General features: G+C 38.4%; 1 protein-coding gene across 4 annotated transcripts in view; it reads right to left on the reverse strand.

Annotated features, from left to right (window-relative positions):
- Positions 1-24,573, reverse strand: part of akap13 (A-kinase anchoring protein 13) — a 119,459-nt gene that overhangs the window by 80,117 nt on the left and 14,769 nt on the right. For all 4 annotated transcript variants that reach the window (XM_079240865.1, XM_079240864.1, XM_079240863.1 and 1 more), the window contains exons 2-6: positions 21,454-21,497; positions 10,615-10,768; positions 6,808-6,971; positions 6,547-6,718; positions 76-259 (exon numbers count right to left, since the gene is read on the reverse strand). In XM_079240865.1, coding sequence (XP_079096991.1) covers positions 76-259; positions 6,547-6,718; positions 6,808-6,971; positions 10,615-10,768; positions 21,454-21,486 — 707 coding nt within the window. In that variant the 5' untranslated portion in view covers positions 21,487-21,497. The remainder of the gene's footprint in view (positions 1-75; positions 260-6,546; positions 6,719-6,807; positions 6,972-10,614; positions 10,769-21,453; positions 21,498-24,573) is intronic.

A 24,573-nucleotide genomic window follows, 5' to 3' on the forward strand; every position in this document is an offset into this window, starting at 1 on the left:
CATTGATTTAAATATGAAACATTTGCATGATTCTTCATTGAAAAAAAAAAAAAAACTACACAAACCAACTCCTACCTTGTGAGAATTTGGTGGAGGCCTTCAAGTCCCCGTGAAGCTGCAATAGCCGAAGGAGTGTGGCCCTCTTTGTTGGCCAATCGAAGGGCTTCTCTGGCTCCACTTTGCCGCAGCAGGAATCGCGTGACCCGAGAGAGGCCGCGGCGTGCCGAGAAATGCAGCAGAGTCTCTTGCGGACTCGGGTCTGAGGAGGAGACAGAATGGATGCAAAAAACAAGGAGTGAGAAAGAGAAGCATGCAGAAGTCCATGCAACTGATTCGTGTTACATCAACCAACGTAACATCACCTTGGCAACAGCACACGCTACCTGCTGAAACCAGTGAGTGATCCACGCTGACCCAGAGAGCAGAAGACCTTTGGATATTTACAGACTGATAAATAGCCGCTTTTTTCTCCCGCTATGGATAAACACATGCATTGGCTGGCAAAAGAAATGAAAAATTTTTAAAAAAGGAAAAAGTTTTGGATATTTCCGTCATTTAAACTAACCTGATGTTTTATAAAATTCCTCCTTTCAGCCTTAGAAGCAGTACCTTATATGAGATGATAAAACCAGAAAATCAAAGCAAGCAAAACGGTTTGGATGCAACTAAATCACACCAAACAATTTCATTTCACCAGAGGTGTGCCCCACACACACACACACACACACACACACACACACACACACACACACACACACACACACACACACACACACACACACACACACACACACACACACACACACACACACACACACACACGAAGCACAACACACTCCCATTTTTAATCTAGTCCATTATTGGCTCACTATATCAGTCAAGGTCCTAATAACACCATAAAACACTAGAACTCTCTCCTTTAAGCATCCACAAAGACAATAACCGAGATTCATGGGCATGCACTCTCACGCACACACGTACACAAACCTCCATCTTTCTGCCACAGCAACAGGTTGCTTGTTTGGCTCCCTCTGGCCTTAAAGCCAGGCTCAGAGGTTGCTAGCTGCTTTTTCAGTCAGCTCAGGTTGAATGTATGGAAATTTACCTCTCTGTTATTACTGGGAGGAGCCATGAAAACCTCGATGTAACTCGTTTAAACTGTTCTCTGAAAACTTTGTGAAGATGATGCCGTTATAAAACCAAGTCCTGGAGTGCAGTAACAGTATGCATGCTGTAAAAACACTGAACAGACCGTTTCTAAAAATTTCAAGCCCATGTGGATGTGATGAGTTTTGGAAAAGAGTGTCGGTGAAATAAACACAGAGTCATGTGACTAATCAAACCAGCTGCTCTGTGGTTATTTTTAGAAGCATGAAGGGAGGAAGGATTTACTTTCATTCCAGATTTATACTTATTCATTAAAAAAAATTCTCTTTTCCTGTTTTAGCAACTTATCTGAGCAGACTAAACTTTGTCTTATGTAAACTGGATCAGGACAGTGTTTCTGGACTTGGGGTCCCTGACTGCCCTAAAGGGTCCACTAAGGGCAGGTGTGGTTGTTGAAATGACAGACATGTTCACAGAGAAGCCTGAGTTTTTAACTGTGTGAAACTTTGGTTCACTTGGATCTACCGTTTGGAGCCTGAAAACATAAACCTTTGAGAGCCAGGTGAATAAATGGGGTAAACAACATCAATGACCATGTTTAATGTCATATATTCACAGTCAGAAACAAGAAGAAGCTACTTTGTGGGACACACCTTGAGCATCCAATCAATTTTCATCCACGTACTGTGTGGTTTAGTGAGGTCAATGAGGATTCGTGGAATCCTGGTAACGTTGACGTTTAACCTGACGCTTAACTTTTTTCCTGCCCCATTTCATTTGTGAAACTATTCTCAGAAATGCCACAGTGAAGAGGATTTAAATACATTTTAAAAAAAAGAAATGTAAGGCTTAATGTTGATAGTTACCTAAACTTTGCTTTTATCAGACAGAAAGAAAGTACTGAGAATGCATCATTTACCTCAACAAGCTAAGAACAAATGCCAGCATGGTTTTGGTTCAGGGTTGGCATTGCATGAAGGGGTCCTTCAGAAAAATATGCTGAAAACCACGGAGTTTATAGAAAGAAATGGACAGAACCCTTTTTTTTTTTTTTTTTTTTTTTTTTTTTTTTAAAATAAGTAGAATCATTAAATCATTAAGCAAAAATGATAATGCCGGATATAACTGCTGATGAGTGGTTTCGGTCCGTTTACCTCGGGCCAACCTAAAGCTAATTGGTCATACAATGATCTAGCTGGTCGAGCTGGAATGTGAGATGCCAAACAGCAGCAGGAAATGCTCCACCGCTGGGTTTGTTGGTGGTTTCTGAAAGCTGGCTGCTTTTCCAGCTATGTCATTTTCCGGTTGTGAGAGTCAGTGTGGATAAATGTGCAGTTTCTGCCAAGTGCTGCGGCACGGAGACACACACAACAGCAGATACACTCACCGTGGGTCCACAAAGCAGCGCCACTGCTTCATGAAAGCTCCCAGAAAGTTACCAGGTGGTTCGCTTTGTTTGCCATGAAATGTTTTAGTGACTCTGTGAAAGTCAAACTGTTAGAGTCCAACTATTTGTCAACGTTCTTTAAAAATTCAACCCAAAGTAGATTAGAAACTTCCTGACTCTGACTCCATCATTTAGCTACAGAATTACACACTAAGCTCTAGGGCTGTGATGATATACTTTTGTCACAATTTGATTCGATTCCCATTTTTTTGGGGGACGATTCGATTTAAATTGCAATTCTAAGAATTCTTCAATATTGCTGATTTTTGTAGATCAAATAAATGTACAAAAATCTTTTTTGCTCTTCATTTTTCTTGATTTCACTGAGTAAAAAACAACACAGTAGCCGGAGCATCATTCTGCTGCTATAACACCCAAGAAGGCAAGTTAAAAGATCAATAAAAAAAAAAGAAAATGAATGAAATGAATGAATGAAAATAAAAAATACTTTATTAATCCCCAAAGGGAAATTCAATAAAAAAATAAAAAAAAGATAATAATAAAGATAATGATAATAATAATAATAATAACAATAATAATAATAAATAATAAATAACATAAAAATAAATAAATAAATAAAAATAATAAATTAATAAAAATAATTTTTAAGAAATTACCAAAAATTATAATGGATTATTTTATTTATTTAAAAAAAAAAAAAAAAAAGATAGATATTTTTTAACAAACAAAAAAAAAAAAAAATCGATTTTAAAATTGTGAACCAAAGAATCCTGATATTCAATTTTTCGATTTGATTTTACCACCCCTGCTAAGCTCGGCTGGGCGTCGGTTTACATCTTCTGGTTGACTGCAGATTATTCCTGTTCAGACCAGTTTGGAAATATTAACACCTTCTAATGACGTGCACGTTTCTTCCAGGTGAGGAGAATTTCTCCGACAGCAATAAATGGCTCGCTATGGTGAGATCATTGACTGCTGCGAGCCCACAGTGTGAAGGATGACTGAGATAAACCACCGTCCCCTCCACCTACAGTCTGCTGCTATCCATCATTCAACAGATCTGATAAATGGAGAGCAGAGTCACGCTCCTCTTCGCTCCCCGTAGTTCACCACCGCCGAACGTCTTGTATTGAAGCGCTGACATAATGCGAAGCACAGCCTATTAGAGCGCACATCACTCACCACAGCAGGACGCCGCCTTCCACATCAACATGGCAACTGATTTAAACGCAAAGGAGCTTGTGAGTGTGTGTGTGTGTGATGCATGTGTGTCCATCTTCAAAAAGCCTTTCACAGTAACAAGTGGATCTTATCTAATCAGGAGAGAGGCCATTACTAAAAACTTTGACTTGATGAGTTTCTTTTCGACTCAACACTAACAATGAATGTAACATGTTTTAGGAGTGTGTGGGCTTTAATCTCAGCTGCATACTTCCTGCGCCTCGTCAGCTCGCTTCTCAGTCGTCGCTTGTAACTACAATTCTGCTGCTTCTTCTGGTTTGCTGTGATATGAGGATCCAAGTTAAAACATGAGCTATTTTCACAGCAATAGCCAGAGGCGGAGGCAGTGCGCTAACTACTCCCCCAAGTCTTATTTATGCTGCTTCGCAGTGAGCAATTACTCTGCTGAGTTTATCATCTATATCTGCTCATTTAGCTTCCTTTAACTGATTGAATTCATCCTAGTCAACAGCTGGAGAAAACTGCCACTTTCATTTCACAAAAATGTGTCTTTGTTAACACTGACGCAGCCATTTCTATCAACCCGCACTGATTCCTGCTGAAGCTGCAGAACAGAGTCAAATGACTAACTAAACATACATAATATTTAACCGTGTAAGCCCCATGAGTCTTTTAGGAGTTTCTGTTCAAAAATAAACTAATTAATTATTTCTTAATAATTACAAATACTGTGCAAAGCATCTGGGTGTGAAAAAAAAGATTACTCTTGTGAAATGTAAGCATCAATGCATGGTGGAAGCATCAATGCAGATGGTACTGTGTTAAAGTAAAGTTTACTTCATAGCATTGGATAAAATTTGCAGCAGCAGGCAAAAAATAATAAACCATGAGACAACATGCGGACATGATCTGTGTAAGGAATTATGGTGCTAAAGTGAAACAAAGCAAAGTGTGTCAAAAGTGTTGCTTTTGGGATGAGATTTAACCTAAAAGTATCTGAAAAAGTGGAAGAAAAGCTGAAAACGACTGTGGATCTGTGCATACTGCTGACACACACACAAACAAGGAAACATTACTTCCTACAAGGTGCTTGCTCTGGATTTTTTTCACGAATTTGCTTGAATTCCGCATCATTTTAATTTTGGGATCCAATAGAATTAAATAAGTTTTTAATGCTGATGTTACCAACTATGGAAACAAGGTAAATATTTGTGAACAGAATGACAGACAATGATGCCTAAGAGATTAACTGAAAAGGCTAAAAGTTTTATTATGGCTCTTATCCAAGGATGTTGCTGACCTTATATCCGTTGGATTTCTCTTCTTATGGAGGGTTTCAGCCAGTAAACCCCACATCCTCTGGCCTGGTGACCAAATCCTTTCCTGCCCTCAGGGTTTTTATTTCCTCTCCATGACACCACCAAAGCAGTTTGCACCAACCAGCTCAAAGAGGAAATGGCTGCACTTGCCACCCTCGCTCCTTCCACACATGGACTAAGTCCTGGTACTTTAGAACTCCCCCACTCCAGCAACTTAAATCTACCTCGCTTGACTGTCTATGACCAGAGACTAATGTCCAGTCCTGCCTGGAAAAGATATTTTTCGGCTTCTCCAGCCATTATCGCTCTTCATCTTGTAGCGCAGTACCTCTGTGCAGCGTTACATTTCTGAAGAGAAACATGTCAGCTATGTCCCAGCCTCTCCCTGGGAATCCACTGATAATTATTAGAACTTATTCACCTGTAGACTTCGATTATTACTATTATAGCCCGTTTGTATGAAATAGATAATAAGCTGAACGCTTTCTCTGCCGGCAGAAACTCAGGATACGTGCATTTTGTATTTCACCCTGAAACACTGCTATTTTGAATGTTATTTATATTGACTGCACTTTGTTATGGTTGGACTCAGGCACGTCTGTTGAGTGTATTAACTAATGTAATGACTTTTATAATAATGACTGTTTAATAATTGAATAATATGCTTTTACAATGTTTTATTTTGTAATTTTAGGGAACATCTGTTGGGGACAACATGGCATTGTCCCTTTTAAATAAAAACAAATTGAATTGAAAAATTGAGTGCGACTCTGCAACGTCTTAGTCCTTACTAAGTTAGACAAACTCACATTTCAATCTTCCTGTTGTGTCGTGCATACTCTACCCTGCAATCAATTCCCACAATTTAGCTTTCTTTAAAGCTTTATTTAAAAGTTCAGTGGTGACATATAGTTTCGTTGGTGGAAAATTGGTGGGTTAACCCTAACCCTGGCCTCATGTCAGCATAACTTAATGTACTGATGTACAATCAGAGGCTATTGCAAACTAAAAGTAATCTCCATGCTGTTTGACTTCCTATCAGGCGCTTAGTTTTAGCACACACTTGTGAAATGTGTCACGCATCTTCCGAGCTTCAAAGATGGTAAATGGTAAATGGACTTGTACTTCTATAGCGCTTTTCTAGTCATACAGACCACTCAAAGCGCTTTACACTACTTGTCACATTCACCCATTCGCACACACACTCACTCAACACACTCATACCCCGATAGGCACATCGGGGGGCAGTTTGGGGTTCAGTGTCTTGCCCTAGGACACTTCGGCATTTCAGGGGAAGCCTGGAATCGATCCCCCAACTTACCAGTTGAAGGACAACTGCTCTTCCTCCTGAGCTACAGGACACAGTGTAGAGGACACAGCCAGCAATGTGAAAAACACAGCATGTGACACACCAGACACATAAACACTGATAATGTGTTGAACAGCTATAACTTGTTATGTTTCTGCAGCTCTGCAGAGACATAGTCTGGCTGACATTATTTATAACAGACCTCTAGCCTCCAGTCTCACCTGTGCTGTTGGTCTGCTTGCTCCCCAGTAAACTCCATCCTGGAGGTAAAGTGATGTGGTGCAGAGCCAGCGCCAGGCTCTCATCCAGACGTTCGCACTCTTGCAGGGGTATCTGACACTTGTCCAGCAGCAGCACCCCGTCGAGGCCGTCAACCCGCCCGACTGTGCTCACCTGCGTGGAAGGTGACGATAGAGATGGGTCAACTTCTTTCAGAGGAGGAGAGTTGAGGCTGTGAAGTGGAGAGGCCTCATCATGCTCACCAGGAACTGGGCCATGTCGAAAGCCAAATCCTGGACAAAGCGGAATCGATGCTCCGCCAACGGAGCCACGCGACCTGGACGAGAGTTCGGGTCCTCTGAGGCGTCAGAGATGTTTCGTGTGAAAGAACACAAGGTGACCAACACCACCTCACAGCAGTCGTGAGCTACAGGATGGTACAAGGGGGGAAGCAAAACAAAAAAGGGTTAGAGGAGAAAAAAGCGGAGGTGACAGGGGACCTGCCTAAGGAGAAATGAAACTTTCTTTCTTGCCTCTTTTTTCACAGTGAAATCAAGGTCAGCATATTATACAGTGTATAAGAAAATATCCAGGTCCTTCGGCATTTCTCCACAGTATTCCTCTATAACCCTGCAATAAAGTGGACTTTTCCAAGTTGGTTTGTATCATCTGACCAGTACAACACCGTTACAACACCCACATAGATGCTGCAAACTTTTTCATTGTGAAATAAATTTAAAAAAAAAAAAAAAAAAAAAAAAAAAGATAAAATAGGCATGCATAAATAATTTCACAAAACCAATTTCTGTACAAGTTTATTACAAAAAGTTCCCAAAATGTTAATTACAGATATTAGCATTGAAAATACTTGCCGATGCTGCCAAAAGTAAGAGGATCAGTGAGTGTTTCTATCTAATCATCATTCGTTACCATGGAGATTAAAATACAGTACGTTTTCATCCTGCCCAACACCTCCTCGTACTGACCCAGGACGTTCCACTATCTTGTTTAATGATTATTTTGAGTTGTTGTGTGGAGAAGCAGCTGCATGTGAGTGACTGCTGTGCTAACTTTTAGCAGTAACATGATGTTGGTAAACTGGCATTTGTACCCATTAGAAAATCAAAACAGTGACTTATCTGATATGCAGGGCTGAAGTTTCCAGAGGCAGAATGATTGCTGCCAAATTTAGCAACAGCAACCTTATAAAGTATTTGTGTAACGGGTTCGGGTTACAAAAAATCTGGGTTGGGTTGCCATCATTTTAAAAATAACAAGGAGTGTGTGCCCTTACAGGAAAAATGCAACAAAACAACGACAACAAGCACCGGCAAATACTTTTATAAACATTAGAGATTTGCAAAAGCAACCAGAAAGCCACAACAATAACAATGTCAAGGATGACCAGCTTGTCTTTATCTACGTTTATCTACAGGAACATCTCAGAAAATTAAAATATTAAGAAAAACTTCTATATTTTTCGTCACTCATTTCAAAATGTGAAACCCGCTGATCGCTTCAATTGCCACGCCGCACTGATGCAGTAATTCATGCAAAAGGAGGCCTAACCAAGTATTGAGTCCATGGAAATGAACATACTTTTCAGAAGCCTGACATTTCTGTTTAAAATATCCTTTTTTTCATTAATCTTATGTAATATTCTAATTTTCTGAGACAGTGCAATTTGGGTTTTCATTATCTATAAGCCCCTATTATCAAAATTTCAAGGATTGAATATCTGAAATGTTTCACTCTATGTGTAATGAATCTATAAAATATATTAGGTTTAACATTTTGAAAAATATTGAACTTTTTGAGAATATTCTCATTTTCTCAGATATTCCTGTATATAAAAAAAAGTCTGTGGCAAACATTGTGATTGTGTGTTAGTTCATGTTTTATAGTTTAGGCCACTGAATGAGAGTAACGACAATGCAACACTATGTGCCAGCATATCTTCATTCATAACGAGATTTTTGGAAAGTGGGACGAGCAGCCATGGTGCAAAAATATATACTGAATGCCGAATGTAAAAATACACCTGTGAATCCTGTTCATCATATTTAGACAGTGAGACGGATGGAAATAAAGTTGATATGATATATCATCGGAGGCTGCTGTGAAATACCCGCACTGCAGCAATAATACTGTAGTCATTTACATAGTATGGTGTTTGCAGTGCGGGAAGCTGTTAAATCTTTTTAAATAAAAGACTTTATTCACAATATAGTGAATCACAAACTCATCTACATACAAAATTCATAGCATATGCAGTGCTAACACACTTTTGCTCCTGATTTATTAGGGATTACATGGATATTCTGCATTAATTTACTTCTTTCTAAGACGTATTAAGCCAAATGAATGAGGAACAACATCCCTCTCATGTCAGACCCATTTATGTACCCACTGCATGAGAGTTCTGATGTATACGTCCACAAACACAGTCAGATGGCCGCTAGCAAGCTCAATATTAATGCCTTCCTCCAGGGCATCGCTATACAGGCCAGGCTCTGTAGCCCTTTTTCCAGGCCTTCTGGGAAATATATCTTGCAACCTTCTGCTGTCTCACAAGCTCTGTCCTTTGGAGGTCAGAGCAATCTGATGGAGGAAGCATTGAGGCAGAGCAAAGTTGTTAAAAGAAAGTAACACCTCCTGACAATCCCTAACAGGTACGTGTAATTCACTTGCGCTCTTAATAAGATAACTCAGTTTATCATGTCCTGCTGTTTTTCTTCTTTTCCTGTCTGGAAGAGGAAAACAAAAACAATGCCTTTAAAGTGTTTTCTATAGCCAATCAGGCTTTACCAACATCTAAGACTAACATGGAGAAAATAATTACATTAAGCATTGTGTTGTTGCCACTTTAGTCCCAATAGCAAAATAATCTCTCCTAATTCATTAGATGCGTTATATGTTTTAGCCTTCAGTGGCTAAAACATATAACACATAATACATAATACACCTTATTCAAAGTATCTTCACTGGAGAAATCACCAATCACCACCTCAATCTACACAAAATCAAGTAGGGATCAACAGCGCACTAGCAAAGTGGGGTCAAAGGATGTCATCATAGGATGCTGCTTCTCTTGGGGGGGGTAACTATAACTAACAAATATATATAATAAAATTTTAAAAAAGTAAATACTACTAATGTATGTTTCTACTTTTGACCAAGTGATGCTCTAGTTTAACCAATGAAACTGTGCACAGGGTGCTTTAATCCTTTCTGAAGAGTTTTTATTTCACCAACATCTTGATGAAATGTAACAAGGACCTGGTTAAAAAAATAAATAAATAAATAAAAATAAATAAATAAATAAAAAAAACAAAGCAAAAAAAAACCATGTATTTTGAGAAATGTGAGCTTCTCTGACAAACACCGTCTAAATTTTAATTTTCTTAGCTATGACGGTATTTGCTCTTCTAGAGGAGTGGTAAATGAGTTGGACTTGAAAAGAAGTGAATTCCGTCTATACAAAACCCAACATTAATAGAAAAATGAGGGCAGCGGCAGGATATAAATAATTGTTTCTTTCATTTATTTTTCTTTATTTCTTTCTTTATTAACTTTAAACCCATTCCAAGGCAATAATAACTTCTGAACATGCAGCACTTCCTGTGTGATGTGAGTACAAAATAACAACATCCACCTCTTTAATACATTCATTGTGTTGGAATCAGTGTATTTCGATGTGCTTATTCGCCTTATTAATGTCAAGGCTACAGAATATGGTGGTGATGAAGGAATACAAACATTTTGACTGTTTTTTGACTATTTTATACATCAGTGAAGCACACACCCAGCTATGGCTGAATGCAACCTATCCAACTAGTTGGCCAGTGAAGGTGTACTGGACTGCATCATAGTAGAGGGTCTCCCCAATATTCAGCCAACAGATTGTATTGTATTCATGTAAGCTAAACTTCCGTTCTGTTAATGGTGTGAACAAAAATAAATAAATAAAGGACATATGGTTTTAACATGTGTTAAATATTCTATTTGTAGTCGTTTTCCTTTTAGAAAGGATGAGAAGGCTGTACAGCATGGTGGGTGGGATGGCTTACCAGGACACAGCGCCTGCAAGGTGTCATGACTGCTCCTTAGGGTGCTGGTCAGGTGCTTTTGTGTGCTGCCAGCAAACAGCAGGAAGTAGTCCACACCCTCATCATCTGCTGCCAGCTCTTCATTAGCGAGCTGCACTGTGACAACACAATGACCCTGCAAACATTAGGCAACAGAAAGAGGAAGGAAGAGTCAGAAATTATGAAAGAAGAGTTGAAAAGAACCAAATTTCATCAAGTCAAATCTGTCTAAATCCCCATTTTGTGTGTAAATAATGTGGAGGAAACTACATGTAGCAATGTGCATGTGTTTATAAAATTACCACGTGCACGCTAAGTGCAAGCATTAAATGTAGAATTACTGGGGGGGGAAAATAGACAGCAGATAAACTATGAAGTTCTCTGGATGTGGTTTAATCAGGCCTGCATCCACACAGACTCTACTGAGAACATAAACATAGCCTTGAAACCATTTAAGATTTAACAATGTGTAAAAAAAATAAATAAATAAATTTAAAAAAAAAAAAAAAAATACTAATAAAGGTATTGAAATAAAATCAAACTTAATCCTACTCTCCAACAACATCAGTTTATTTGTTTAGCCTGAGATTCAAACAAATACACAATAAAAAATACTGCAAACTGTTGGGATAGACTTCCACTTCCCCACAACTCTGATTGAGCAGTTTAAAGAGTGAATTAATGTATGAAATAACAATGTAGATATTAATCTCATTTGGTCACGCCAGGTGCAGACATGACAGTTTGCAACACCTTTGGTAATTCATTAAAAATTGGACACCAGAAATCAACAGGTAAAAATGCCCATGTGGAATTAACCAGTTGTATCACACCAGTTGAGTCCAACAGAGTAAAGCAGAAAAAACAGTTTTGTCTTCCTCATTACATCATTAAGAAATAAACAGTTGTCAAACAAGCCATGCTCAAACAGAATAAGCAGGATCCGTATTAAACATTATGTAAAATGTTGGCTGATGCTTACATTGATGTGGCTGTGCTGACCACCACACTAACCTTACTTAAGAAAAATAGATAAATAAAACAATTAAATGTCCTTTCAACAACATTAGTGTGGCTAACTAGCCTATTCACTCTCTACGAGCTAACACCTACAAGCTAAACGTTAGCAACATCACTGTCAAACTATAAATAAATAATAAAATAAAGCCTAACATGTTCACAACTTCCACATCCTCAATGTCGTGTTGCGCCATTATTTCCTGAATTTTGAAAATCTCTCACTCTAGAAATCCTACTGAAAACATAACTTCACTCTGCGCAATCTGATTAGCCTTAAATCAAGAATCCAGTCCATGTAGGGCATCTGAAGTAACAATATAAGCTGAACAGATAAAGGAAATGCTTGCTGAAGTAGGATTTAAATTTTGTCTTCCGTACTGAAATAAAGGTGAAAAATTCGTCACACTTATGTTCAAAATTTATTTAAATGTAATGCAGGAAAAAGGAAGATAGTGGTAACACAGTGGACAGAAAGAATTTAAAGGATGAACAAAACCTCTGATTTGGTAAAGCAACACTCATTTTCTTCTCCGCACTCTTTCCTGTTTAAATAAGTTTCAACCAATTAGAATGCCGCTTGTGTCTCGAAACGATTATTATAAATTGCATTTATCGAATCTGTTTTCAGGTGATTTTTTGCCTGAGAAAATGTCTTGCAGCGTTCTTCATGATACGCAGATAGTAATTTGGACTTAATGAGAGACTGCTGGGGTTCTACCAGAAACCTCAGCAGCTTCTGTGTCAACATGCAACAAGTTGGTATTCTGTCTGAGATGATTTGCCACCCGCCTACAGCAGTAGACTGAAAACCATTTCTCTTTCAACTTCTCTTTTGTTCGCTTTTAAAAATGTGGAACTTATTTCACACTAATACGTTTTCATTTTCCTGTGGAGTAATATAATATACATTGACTTCTACGCCCTACTTTCTGGAGGCAGCCAGTGACTGAAATAAAAAGTCTTTTCTGTAGCGGTCAATGACAAAATTAACCTCCTCATTTGTGTGTCCTTACAACAATAAACATTTTCTTAATTAGCACGTTACTGCTTTCTTCATTACAACATTCATATGATATTCACATGGCAAATTATTTCAGTGACATCTTGTGGCCAAGTCCATGTTTTCGTCTTTTTCTTTTGGGGTCTTTTGGAGCCTGTAGGGTGAAGCTTCCAGGTTTTACAGCTATATTTTAACTTATGCCAAAAGCTTCCGGATATATATTTTTCTTTATGAAAAGCAAACAGACAAAGACTAAATGCCTAAAAGTACAAGAAAGCAGTTACTGTAGTATCCACTATACAGTTGTGCTCATATTTATTCATACACTTTTATAAAATAAGCTGAAATTGACTAAAGTAATAATAAATAAAACTTTTATGAAAATCATTATTTTCTAATTCTGGTTCCATAGAATTTTTTTTTTTTAAAAAGCAAACAAATAAGATAATTTATTACATATTACATCACTCATAAACTAATATTTAGTTGAACAATCCTTTAATGTTTCCGCTCCAGTCAGGTGTTTTCTGTTCCTCTCAGTCAGACTTCTGCACCTGTTGACAGGTTTTTTGTCCCACTGTTCAACAGAAAAGTGCTCTGATTTGTCAAGGACCAATTTGTTTGTTTTTTTTCTTTCTTTCTTCAATTCAATTAAATGTAAAAAAAACAGTGTCTTATATTACTAAATTATATTTTTGCAAATTTTTAGTTATTGTTCATTTTTTAAGTCTCCAGTTATTTGAGTGACTGTTGTAAATTCAGCCTTTTCTTTAATGAAAGGGGATGAATACATATGAGCAAACTGTATCTGTAGTGACTATGACACAAGTTGTTGCAATGCATTTTGGGTAATGATGTGGGTTCTGAAAACAGACTGAAGAGGAGGGGAAGTAGCATAAAAAAGGGATATTGTTGAAATGAGCTGTTTTCCACTGGGGGACTGCTGCTTATTGACACCACAGAGAGATAATAGGACATTTCATCTCACTTAATCTGGCCAGTGTTGTTGTCTTTTCACAAGCCTGGTCTAACAAGGGCAGCCTGACGTGACGGGCTGGGCTTAACAGGGTTAAAGGCACTTCCCCTCCTCGTTATAAAGCATTAGACTTAGGACTTTGTTTCTTATTTGTTTCTTTGTGGAGATTATTCGGAGGGCAGCACCGAGGCCAACCAGAAGCCTCAGGATTGGTCGGCCTCTGGTTGGCAAGCCAGTGATGCCGTTCAACATAAAGAGGGGAAAAAGTGTGTCCAAAGTCAACCCAGAGGCCAGAGGCAAGGAGGCAGCCTGCAGTAACCTTCTGAGACCCAGAAAATGAATGCCCTGACTTGCAGTGTGGAGGATGCATGCTTAGCAATGCTCTCACAGTATCGGCTTTAACAAGCAGAGCAGAGGCGCTGAAGTAAATGAGTTGTGGACGGGTGGAAGCCAGCAGGCATGACATTCTCTCCATTAAAAACTCATCTCTTATCCTGAGCTACGATTGGAAATTAGGGCTTGCTGCTACAGAACAGATTGGTACCTCAGCGGATTTGGCAGTTCGTACTCCACAGGAAAATGAAAACGTATTAGTGTGAAATAAGTTCCACATTTTTAAAAGCGAACAAAAGAGAAGTTGAAAGAGAAATGGTTTTCAGTCTACTGCTGTAGGCGGGTGGCAAATCACCTCAGACAGAATACCAACTTGTTGCATGTTGACACAGAAGCTGCTGAGGTTTCTGGTAGAACCCCAGCAGTCTCTCACTAAGTCCAAATTACTATCTGCGTATCGTGAAGAACGCTGCAAGACATTTTCTCAGGCAGAAAATCACCTGAAAACAGATTCGATAAATGCAATTTATAATAATCGTTTCGAGACACAAGCGGCATTCTAATTGGTTGAAACTTATTTAAACAGGAAAGAGTGCGGAGAAGAAAATGAACTGAATAAAGATCATTGTGAGCCTCTTTGGAGGCAAATGTGTTGGCAGGGACGGGGGTGGAGGTGGAGAAACAGAGATGTGAAACATCTGCTGGAGACGGCAGGAAACAAAGCTGCACACAGAGCTTTGCAAAACAGGCAAACAAGAAGACACGCATCGAAGCCCTGTAACAATAACCAACACACACTGATGGAAAACTTCATCGGGCTTATTTTTCCAGCTTAAATAAAAACAACAAATAAGAAACCATCATTTTAAAGCTGTTACTTCTGTATACTTGTGCCGACTGCTGGTTAGAAGAGCTGAACAAAGTGACCAGCTGAGGTACTGACCTGCTAATCATGGGGTTTAAACAAGGAAGAAGCTGCTTTTTAGCAACATGAAAAGCACAGCTGGAGGCTATGAACCCAACCCCCTCTTTGTGAACATGTGTGCGTGAGTGTGGCCCTTTCTTCACATCCTGCTGCTGTGTGGGTCTCATCTACACAAGTTAAGCAATAGCTGGTTTTAAACATTTACACATTGTATAGCTAACTTTACAATTAAAGTTTATATTGTGTCATCATGGCTGGGTTTGTTAACTTTGAAGATTTACCCCAAATCAGACTTGATGTCAACACTTTAAATTGCTCTAAACTGCTGAAGCGTTTCCAGACTATTTCTGCCCTGAAGCAAAATTTTGAGCCAGATTTTCATGTAGCAGATTTTCATTGGGGGGGGGGGGGGGGGGGGGGGGCAACGCAACAAACAAACAAAGGAAATTTTAATACGAGTGTGTTTTTAGTGTAAAAAAAAAAATAAAAGTACATTTTCAAACTTTCATCTTTCCAGCTGTACAGAAACTGCAATAAAAATAAGAAATACCTGCCTGTTACCTGGTCAATGTGTCAAAGTTGATACATTTCCATAAACAGATGACCAGATGAAGTTGAAGATTTACAGATACATTTTCCTGAAAGAGTAACTAAAATCTGCTGACATATTTTTTACAAGTGATGAAGCCTACTTAGCATGTGGGTTGGGAATCGTTTGAATATTAATCCTACTTCCATTTCAGATTAATATGAAGCTAGACTGCTGTAACAGATTTTCTCACTGAGGCTACCTACCGTAGCAAAGGCTAATTCTGCATCAGTCATGCATCTAGTCTCTTCTCTGAACTCTCGCAAATAGGTAAAAGTCAGTCCAATGTTGACTCTTATCTTTTGCTCTGTTACTTTCTCCATCTCTTTCACGCACATCCTTTAATAAAGCTCTCCTGGCTTTCTTTGCTGAATTATCTGTGGGGCAGGTTTAAAAAAAAAAAAAAGGCTGAACAGTGTGTTGATATTCAATTGCCAGCAAGAGTCACAAAGCAAAACGCTGCTTTAAGCTGTGCCTGGACAGAAAAAAAGAAAGGGTGAAGTACAGTTTCTGATCATTTGGATGCTAATGGGCAATAAAGGCACCAGAAATGTTCATTATTATTAGTTTTTAAGTAAGGTTATGTAGGGAATAAAAGTTTGAAAAGGAAATAATTTTAAAAAATGTTAGAGAATTTTGATAGATTGGGAAGAAGAAACTTTTTTATATTCTAAATCAGGGCAGTACAATATAAATACCACAAAGATTATATAGATCTGGATTACACCACTGCACCTGCAGCCCTAATTAACTTTCCTTTTGACACCTAACACACCTATCTTTATCAAGATCACCTGTGGTACACTGTGTGGCTCTGGTCAAGATGATCTTTCTGGGAACAGAAAGCCTCACATAAATGGTTAAGTATTTTAGTTAGATATCAATGCTGTTGCACAATGTCACTCCATCACAGGTCCTGGAAGGGAGGTATCAATTATTTACAAAAATGTAAGTGTATGAGCGTATGAGCGCTCTTCCAGGACATGTCTATGGATGTGCCTTAGGAATTTCTTAGAAAAATATAATACGTTTCCTTGAATACGCAGTATTGGTTTTAATTTTTCTATCAATTATATTCAAAATTGAGTTTAAACTCCAAGCCCTGCTTGGCAGATCCTCACACAGATAATACAACAGCTTATATTACTGCTACAGCACCATCAGCTCCTGTTTACGCATGATACCAAAATGTTTAACTGCCTGGAGAAATAAAAAAATCACACACATTTCCCAATTTACAAAAAAGCTGCTAAACATCTTTTCTCCCAGTAAAAGTAAAACTGAACATCACCTCACAGAGACTTTCCAGGTTGAGTCCACATAACCACAAGCATGCCAGTAGTCATGCATCCTGCGTTAGAGGCTGAACCCCTACCTGCTCATTTAATTGTAAACTCCTCTGGAAAACATTGTCTGCTAAATGCCAGGAATGTAAATAGCATGTTTGCTCGGAGCCAGAACAACAGAGCCTCTTGTTGTTCATGAACATAACCCCATTTTCCACAAGATATCCTCAGCCCAACAAATCACATAACTCTCCCTCTGCGCTCTAAAATAAAATCTGCCTTTACTCAATTTCTGACCCATTGCTTGTTCACTAAAATTCCCTCTGTGAGCAGTGATACTGCAACATAAAGGCACTGACCTCCAGTTTCTTTAAAACCGATTGTGTCTGCAATTAGTGATCTATACCCTTACAAACCGGGTCTTTATTGTTGAGATGCAATTACAGGCTGGCTGCTTAACCCTTGTGAGCTATCTGACTGTGAACGGCTGCGATAAGTGCCTAAAATCTGATGTCTAATGAGGCCTGACTGCCTGCCTGGTTGCAATGAAGAGTCTGACTGTAAATCACAGATAAGGTTTTCTGTATGATTAAAGTTTGAGCCAGTCGAGCCTTTAGACAGACACGCACATGCAAACGTGCGCATCCACACAAACGCACATCTCTAGCTTATCTAATTTCCTGTGTGCCCTCCACACCTGCGAGCGATGGGGGAGCAGAGGAACCACAAACACACTTGCTCATCCAATTCCCTAATACACACACATCATTAAATATGTATTAAATAATGCAGGAGCCATGAGAGCACCTGCATCTATCCAAGTCATTTTTATGCACAAAGACCAAACTGAGAAGACAAAATATGAAGTTGGCAGAGGCATGTTGTAATCTAGGGTAATTAAGAGATTAAAAGGAGCAATAAATGGTCATTATAAACTCTTCAGGGTTGTTGACACGTTTTACTTTACACTCTAGATAGTTCAGCAATATGAGAGGAGTTAAGCAACAAGCAGACTCCTCTCCACTTGAATGATCACATGTAAATGAATGGGTGGAAGACCACAGGGCTGCACACAGCAGCAATTTAATTGCATTTTATTTCCATTATGAGATGCCAAATATTGCAATTATGAGCACCACTGCAGCTTGCAAATATGCTCATTGATTTGTTTTGCTTTGTTTATTATTTTAGCAAGAATTTCTGAACGTGTCCATGAGTACGTGAGAGATTGCAAAAAGCCAACTGGCGCTTATGATCATCATAAAACACAGTGATGGGACAGTTCTGCATGGGCTGAATCTACCTGTGTGTGGTTGTTAAGCAGCAAACACTCCTTCTTGTGTGGCCTATGGAACTACGGGTGTGTTTTATTATTAATATATAAAAGTTTCATTTGGTAAACCATATTTTCCAATGAGCCGTTTATGCCATTAGCTTAAAGTACAACTGAACACTGGAGAGTTAAAAAACTTTGTGGCAGGTCTAACGGAGTCTGTTTTTGATGTTTGCATAGGGTTCTGTGTTGCTGGTGTGCTGCTGCATGTTACAGGGTATGCAATAACGGCGCTGCCATTAATCATCACAGGTGATGTGTGGCTGAATATTCATGTGCAAGCATGTAAAAAGTCCTCATAGCACAGAAAGCACCAGAGGAATTTGGGCTTGGCTGTCAATTATCATGTACAGAAAAAGGAAAATTTCACATATTTTCATGTTAAAATAAAAAGACACACCCAATTCGACGAGTCAAAATCCCTACTTTCACCAAATTTAGAAACTTTTAAATCCAGGTTAAAAACATCTCTTTTCCCATGCATGACATCTGCACAGTAACTTTTAATTAATTCTGCTTTTAATTATTTTATTATAATTTATGATTTTATTGTGATTTTGTTATTTGTATTTTCTTTTATGCTTTTTTTCTGTGATGCTTTAATTCATATAAAGCACTTGTGAATTGTCTTGTACATGAAAGGTGCTGTACAAATAAACTTGCCTTGCCTTACTTTTCAAATCCATAGTCCACACAGATAGTTGCAATAGAACAGGTGTGGACTGTAAAAATTTTCACCCTGACTGGTGTTTTCCCTTTGTCAGTCTCTAAACTGTGTCTGTATGTGAACAATTACTGTAAATATTAGAAGCCTAACGTGTGGATAATTTACAATTACTTTTTAGAATTGCGGCACCCTACGCAGAAAGTTACATCTTTCCCATCCTGATTATAACGTTCCCAAACACATGGAAAATAAACAAAGTAACATTCTCTCTTTCTTTAACTTAGTGAAGGCATGAAAAGGTGAAAGGAAAAGCATCGTTTAGGGTTGCGTCTAAACTGTCTTTTAAAAAAGCTTCAATAAAATTAAGAATAATTCCTGACCTTACTTTAATTTATTAATTTTCTTTTTAATAAAATAATTTGAAATTCCAGCCAACTGTCTGCTAAATATCAAAGATTTTAATCGACAAATCATTTCAGTAAATTGTGTACCTGTAAAGTATTTTTAATTATACTTTGAATGTTGTTGGTGCTCCGAGAAATTTTATTCAAGAACAAAAGCAATGATGTTAATGGAAACATGTAGTCTGGATCTCTGGACCACCCATAGCCTTTCCCCTGGCAGGGCTCTGTGAGAGTGCCTGAACATACTTTTGAACCAGCAGGCGCTGGTGGAAAAAAGTAGGTTCAATACCTGAAAATTCAGATTGGAAGTTGAACCAAAAAAGGTTGATTTTCTTTGCAAACAGTGAAGTCAACAGAGTTCAAAATCTGAGTTTACCCAACGAACAGAAAATAATTCATCAGTTTGAGCAAATGAAGAGGGAATACTGAAAACAATAAAAACACTGAGGTAAAAGTGGATGTGGTGTAATATGCTCATCTTTGGAGCTGCTAACAGCTTAAAGGGACCTTTTTATGACATCTCTAGTTTTCTGAGCTTCATACGGTGTTATAGTGTTGAATAGTCATCTGACATATGAACGGCGCCGTTTTGTTTTTCGTTTTTTTTTTATCATCTCAACACATTTTCCACTTTGGTTTCCATGGCGACAGAAACAATTGGTTTTAGAGAGTTTTTTTTTTTTACTTTGAGATTTTAGTGACGTCCCCGGGGAGGGACTCAATTATTGGTCTTCTTCTCTAGGTTATGCCCGTCCACGAGAAGAAAGCCACGCCCGCCTTCACTGCTAAGTATAACTACTCCTAGCAGTTGACCAATCAGATGCAGCCCGCAGGCAGTACATTGGGCGGAGCTTTCTCTGTTCACTTGTTTCTGGCAGAGGCCGATCTGACAGGATCAATACAAAATGAATAAAGGGGTTTGTGAAAACTGCTTGATTATTTCTTGCCATTCTGAACTTGCATATTAAAATAAATGACTGAAATGTTCATAATAAAGCCACTTTAAAAGACATCTCCCTGCAAACCAGGTCACAGAAAAGCACAATTTAGCCACCCTGCAGCCATAACCAAAGAAACTACCAAACAAGTAACAAACAAGTGGGAGGCGTGGACTGCATACCACTTATTAAAAAGAAAGCGCAGAGAGTTTAATTAAGGTTGATAAAGCACTGTAATAATTCAACCTGCTAATACCTGTTGCATTATTATGTTGCCTGGCAACCTATTTAAACTGCAGTAGGCTACATTTATATGAGCTCATGTTGACATTTCAACATGTCACTACATTTGCACAGATCTCTGAAAAAAGTGTACTTTGGGAAGCTGCAATTGTAGGTTATAATGGAGCCTGATGACTCCACCATCAACTTTCATGAGCAAATATCCAGTTTGTTTACTTCCGAGGAGTACAGTCTGCCAGCTTGTTAAACTGCTGTTGAATGTGACCTGGTTTGCCAAAAAGCACCAGGTTTCTGAGACTCTAGAAAGGTTCTGCAGACAGACACATAATAGTGTCTGCTGAAAGCACTAGCAGAGGTGTCCTGGCAAATAGACTACCATCAGAGTCAGCTGAAAACAATGAAGTCATTATGGAGCACTGGTCGGGCAGTGTCAATCACAAAGACTCCCAAAAAGACAAAGAAAGAAGCCGAAAAAGGAGGAATCATCTGTTTGTATTTTAGAAGCATTTAAAATCTTAATTAAAACATTGCTAAACTTTTTAAAGCTGCTAAACATAATGATGCGTTCCTCCATTAAAACGAATGGTTGAAACAGACTACTTCCAGGGCTGGAAACTTTTTCAAGACCTCACAAGAGCCAAATGTCTTTTTAAAAAAAAAAAAAAAAAAAAAAAAAATGGAGCAGTGTTGTAAAACAAAAAAAAATTCCCTGCAAATAAAAGCTGCAAGTCAGCAAACATTAATCGTAAAGTGAACTTGCATGTTGTCTAATTTTGTCCAGAAACTAGTGTTCTCTCTAGTTATTCCAGTTTATAAGCTCTGTTCTCAGGTTGAAGTCTTGTGGAGCTATTCCAAGAATGACACCAAGTCATCAAACAAAATACTACCAGTAATAAGAGATTAAAGTGTGCTGCTCTAACAGGTTCAACAGAATGACATTTACACCCCGCAACACTCCTACTTCGTAATGAAAAGTAAAAACACCACTTAGGGTGGACAAATGGTGTGCAATAGAAAAGAAAAGGAAAAACAAAACATAAACAACTGGATGAACAGGAGAAATAACCTCTATTGTATCCAAGTCCTTTTGTGATAAGTGATACTTACATATAATGGAGCTTGCTGTGGATTGAGTTTCATGTCCCTGGACACTGAAAAGAAAAGAGCAAATTAAAGGTTAAAGCTGGTGGTAGATATATTATTGCGTCTCCATTCTCTCACAAAACAATACACTCAAACTAGCTTTTGAATACTGTTGTTGCTTTAGCATCTTATAAAACTGATGTGGCTTTTTTGTTTTAAAAGAAACAAAGAAAAATAACTATTATTAGTGTACTCTCCTAGAAAGGTTTAATTTCAACTTTTCCTTTTTGGTCTAACTAAAAGGAAAAGCTCGGTTTGTATGCTAAACAATAACTAATTTTTTTTTTTAAATATTTGCATTTGTGTCTAACAGGAAACCAAAGCTGTTCTTGATTTTGGTTCAATAATTCAAGCATGTGCATCCTGCCCCTTTGACATTTCAGCAATATATGTTGCATTGTGTCCTCACTTCCATTTTCAGTTTGAAGTCCACTGGTTTTGAAGAGCATGTTAACATCCTGAGTTCTTTATTAACGATGCACGCGGCAGGGTTTGTGTGTTTTAATGCCACGTGTTGTAAAAATGTTTGGTTTTTTTTTTTTTTTTACCACCTCGATCAGCTGTTCAGTAAAATGCGGAAGCAGCCTCTTACCACTTCATGCTTTTCCGTGTTAACCACGCCCACCTCAAATGTCTAACTAATCCAACCATACTTAGCTGGCAGCAGCAGAGCTTGGATCCTAAATTTACATTTGGAAAATATAGTTGACAATTAGGTTTATTTAATTGTGGCCACCAAAATCATGAGCACAATCAAAATCCGATTAATTGTGCAGCCCTAGTGTCCACTATAATGGAAACCCACATAAAGGTGTTTTTCTAGTATATTCATAGGTGTCGATGGTATATTGGCGACTTCAATGGACATCAGTGAGTCAGCCAATACACTGCCACTCAATCCAGAAAAAATACATATAAAATTAAATGTAAAACATACACTGTAATCAAGTCTGCCTCAGTGGTAAACCTGACAAGAAAATAATGCAGGTTTATTTTTATAGGATTTTTTTTAATATAACTAGAAGCACTCAAAGAGCTCTGATTCTGCAAAGCCCTTAACCCCTCCCAACAGCTCCCTGAGCGCTGAAACATGGTCGCCCTCTCCTCTCGAGTACATCTAGAAATATATTAAATGTAGAGCTGAGTTTCCCAATCTGGAATAATAAAGCAAAAAATATCTCACTATTATTATTCATTTTTGAGATGTTGGAGCAGCCATTACATGACCAGTGTGAAGTATTGGAGAATGCAATGCAAACTAAATGACTAAATTATTACACTTATTAAACCAACACATTACTGCAGTCTTAAAACTGGGACAGTTACATTCCCAACAACCAATGTTATTTACAAACTGCTGCAGTGACTTCCTTGGTTTAATCTAATAAAAAGGTTGCAAAGATCTGACTAATAAATTTAAAAAAACAAACTATGGCAGCTTTCTTTTAATGAAAACACACACATTGTTTATCAGCTCTCGTAGCACCAGGACATTGTTTTAGACGGGGTGACAGTTAAGCTTGACTCTGGCAGAAGTCCAAACACTCATCAGGTGGTTGATCAAGCACGGGCACACTCACAAACAGTCACACATATGTTGTTAAGCCATAGACGCCATTTTTCTGTGTTTGGCCAACATCAAACTTTTTAGAATCTTTAAAGATCCTAAAGTGTGTTTATTGCTGGATAATAATGTGAAAAAAAATCCTTTACCTCTTCTGCATGGGTTTACATGCTGGTAAGATCAGCTGGCTGGTTTTCATAGCTCATGTTCATGTTTGATTTCCCACTCTCAGTCTGGGATTCAAGCCTTAAAGCCATTTTCAGGACACAAGGTCAGAGCCAGTGAGTGTGTAATTACATACAAACCAATGTCTTACAGCTATATACTTTAGAATAAATGGATTGGAAACCTTTTTGCTGATCTTTCCTGAAGAGATACTGGTCTGCTTGCAATCATCAATGAGTCAAGGGATTGGTCAGCTCTGAAGCCCTGCATTCTCTGTTATTTGCAGAGACAATTTTCTTTTGTTTGCTGTTCCCTGGCACTAAAACAAGTCCTTGCTTCTGGCCTCAGTGGTCAGCAGTGCATTAATCACACAAACGCCACAGTGGGGGAGGCGGCGACAAAAGGCCAGGACCTAATGAGTTCAGCAGAGAACTCCAAAAGAGTCAATGTTGGACTCGACAGAGCGCTGAAGCACAGCACTGCCAATTCACTTTCTGCCACCCAATCCTAACATTTTTCCACTTTTCTGCTAAATAAATAGGCCCGAGCTAGAATTAGGCGGATCAGGTAAGGGGATAATCAGTAGCTCTAATAATACTCTGGAGTCTAATCCTCTTGCCTTAAGTGCACTGGGCCAGGGCCCAGCTTCCTCACTACACGAACAACTTTAACTTATAAGACTCCCATTATGTCTGCAACAGATCCTCTGCTTCTTTTATATATTCATATTTTAAACTCTTGTCAGCTACTGCTTCACCTAACAACCATTGCACAAAATGTGAGGCCTCAAGGTCTTAGTTATTTTACCTTCATGGCATGGTAAAGACTACTAAATGATCTAACTCATTGCAAAATGAGGAAATAGTTGATAGGAAATAAATGTGTTCACAATTTTCACTGCTGAGAACAGGACTGATAACATTTAATCAGCCAAAGAAGGTTCCTGTGCCCTTTATCAGCACCATCCTGCTTTATATTCTAAACACATTCACACCTGGAAGCTGCTCACGACAGCTTAGCCTGCCACTGTAATGGCCACTTTTTCGCTGTTGTTAAGGCAGAGGAAAGCCCCTGTGAAACTGATTTCCCAACCAGCCAGACTTAATCCACAACATCTGAAACTGAATCTCTGTGAGAGTTTGACATTTTTTTGAATCCATCTCCTCCCTATTGCAAAAAACTTGTTTCTGAAATGTTTAGAATTTGGAATGTGTCAGATATTTAGAATAAGTAACATACCTGCTCATACTGACTTTCTGTCGTTAAACTACTTAATCATTCAGCTAAAAAACATTCACTGGAGATTAGAGATGTATGATATTATTGGACTACCGGTTCTATTTGTCGATATTGGC

Source organism: Telmatherina bonti (genome assembly GCF_933228915.1).
Source record: "Telmatherina bonti genome assembly, chromosome: 1".
Classification (NCBI taxonomy): Eukaryota; Metazoa; Chordata; class Actinopteri; order Atheriniformes; family Telmatherinidae; genus Telmatherina; species Telmatherina bonti.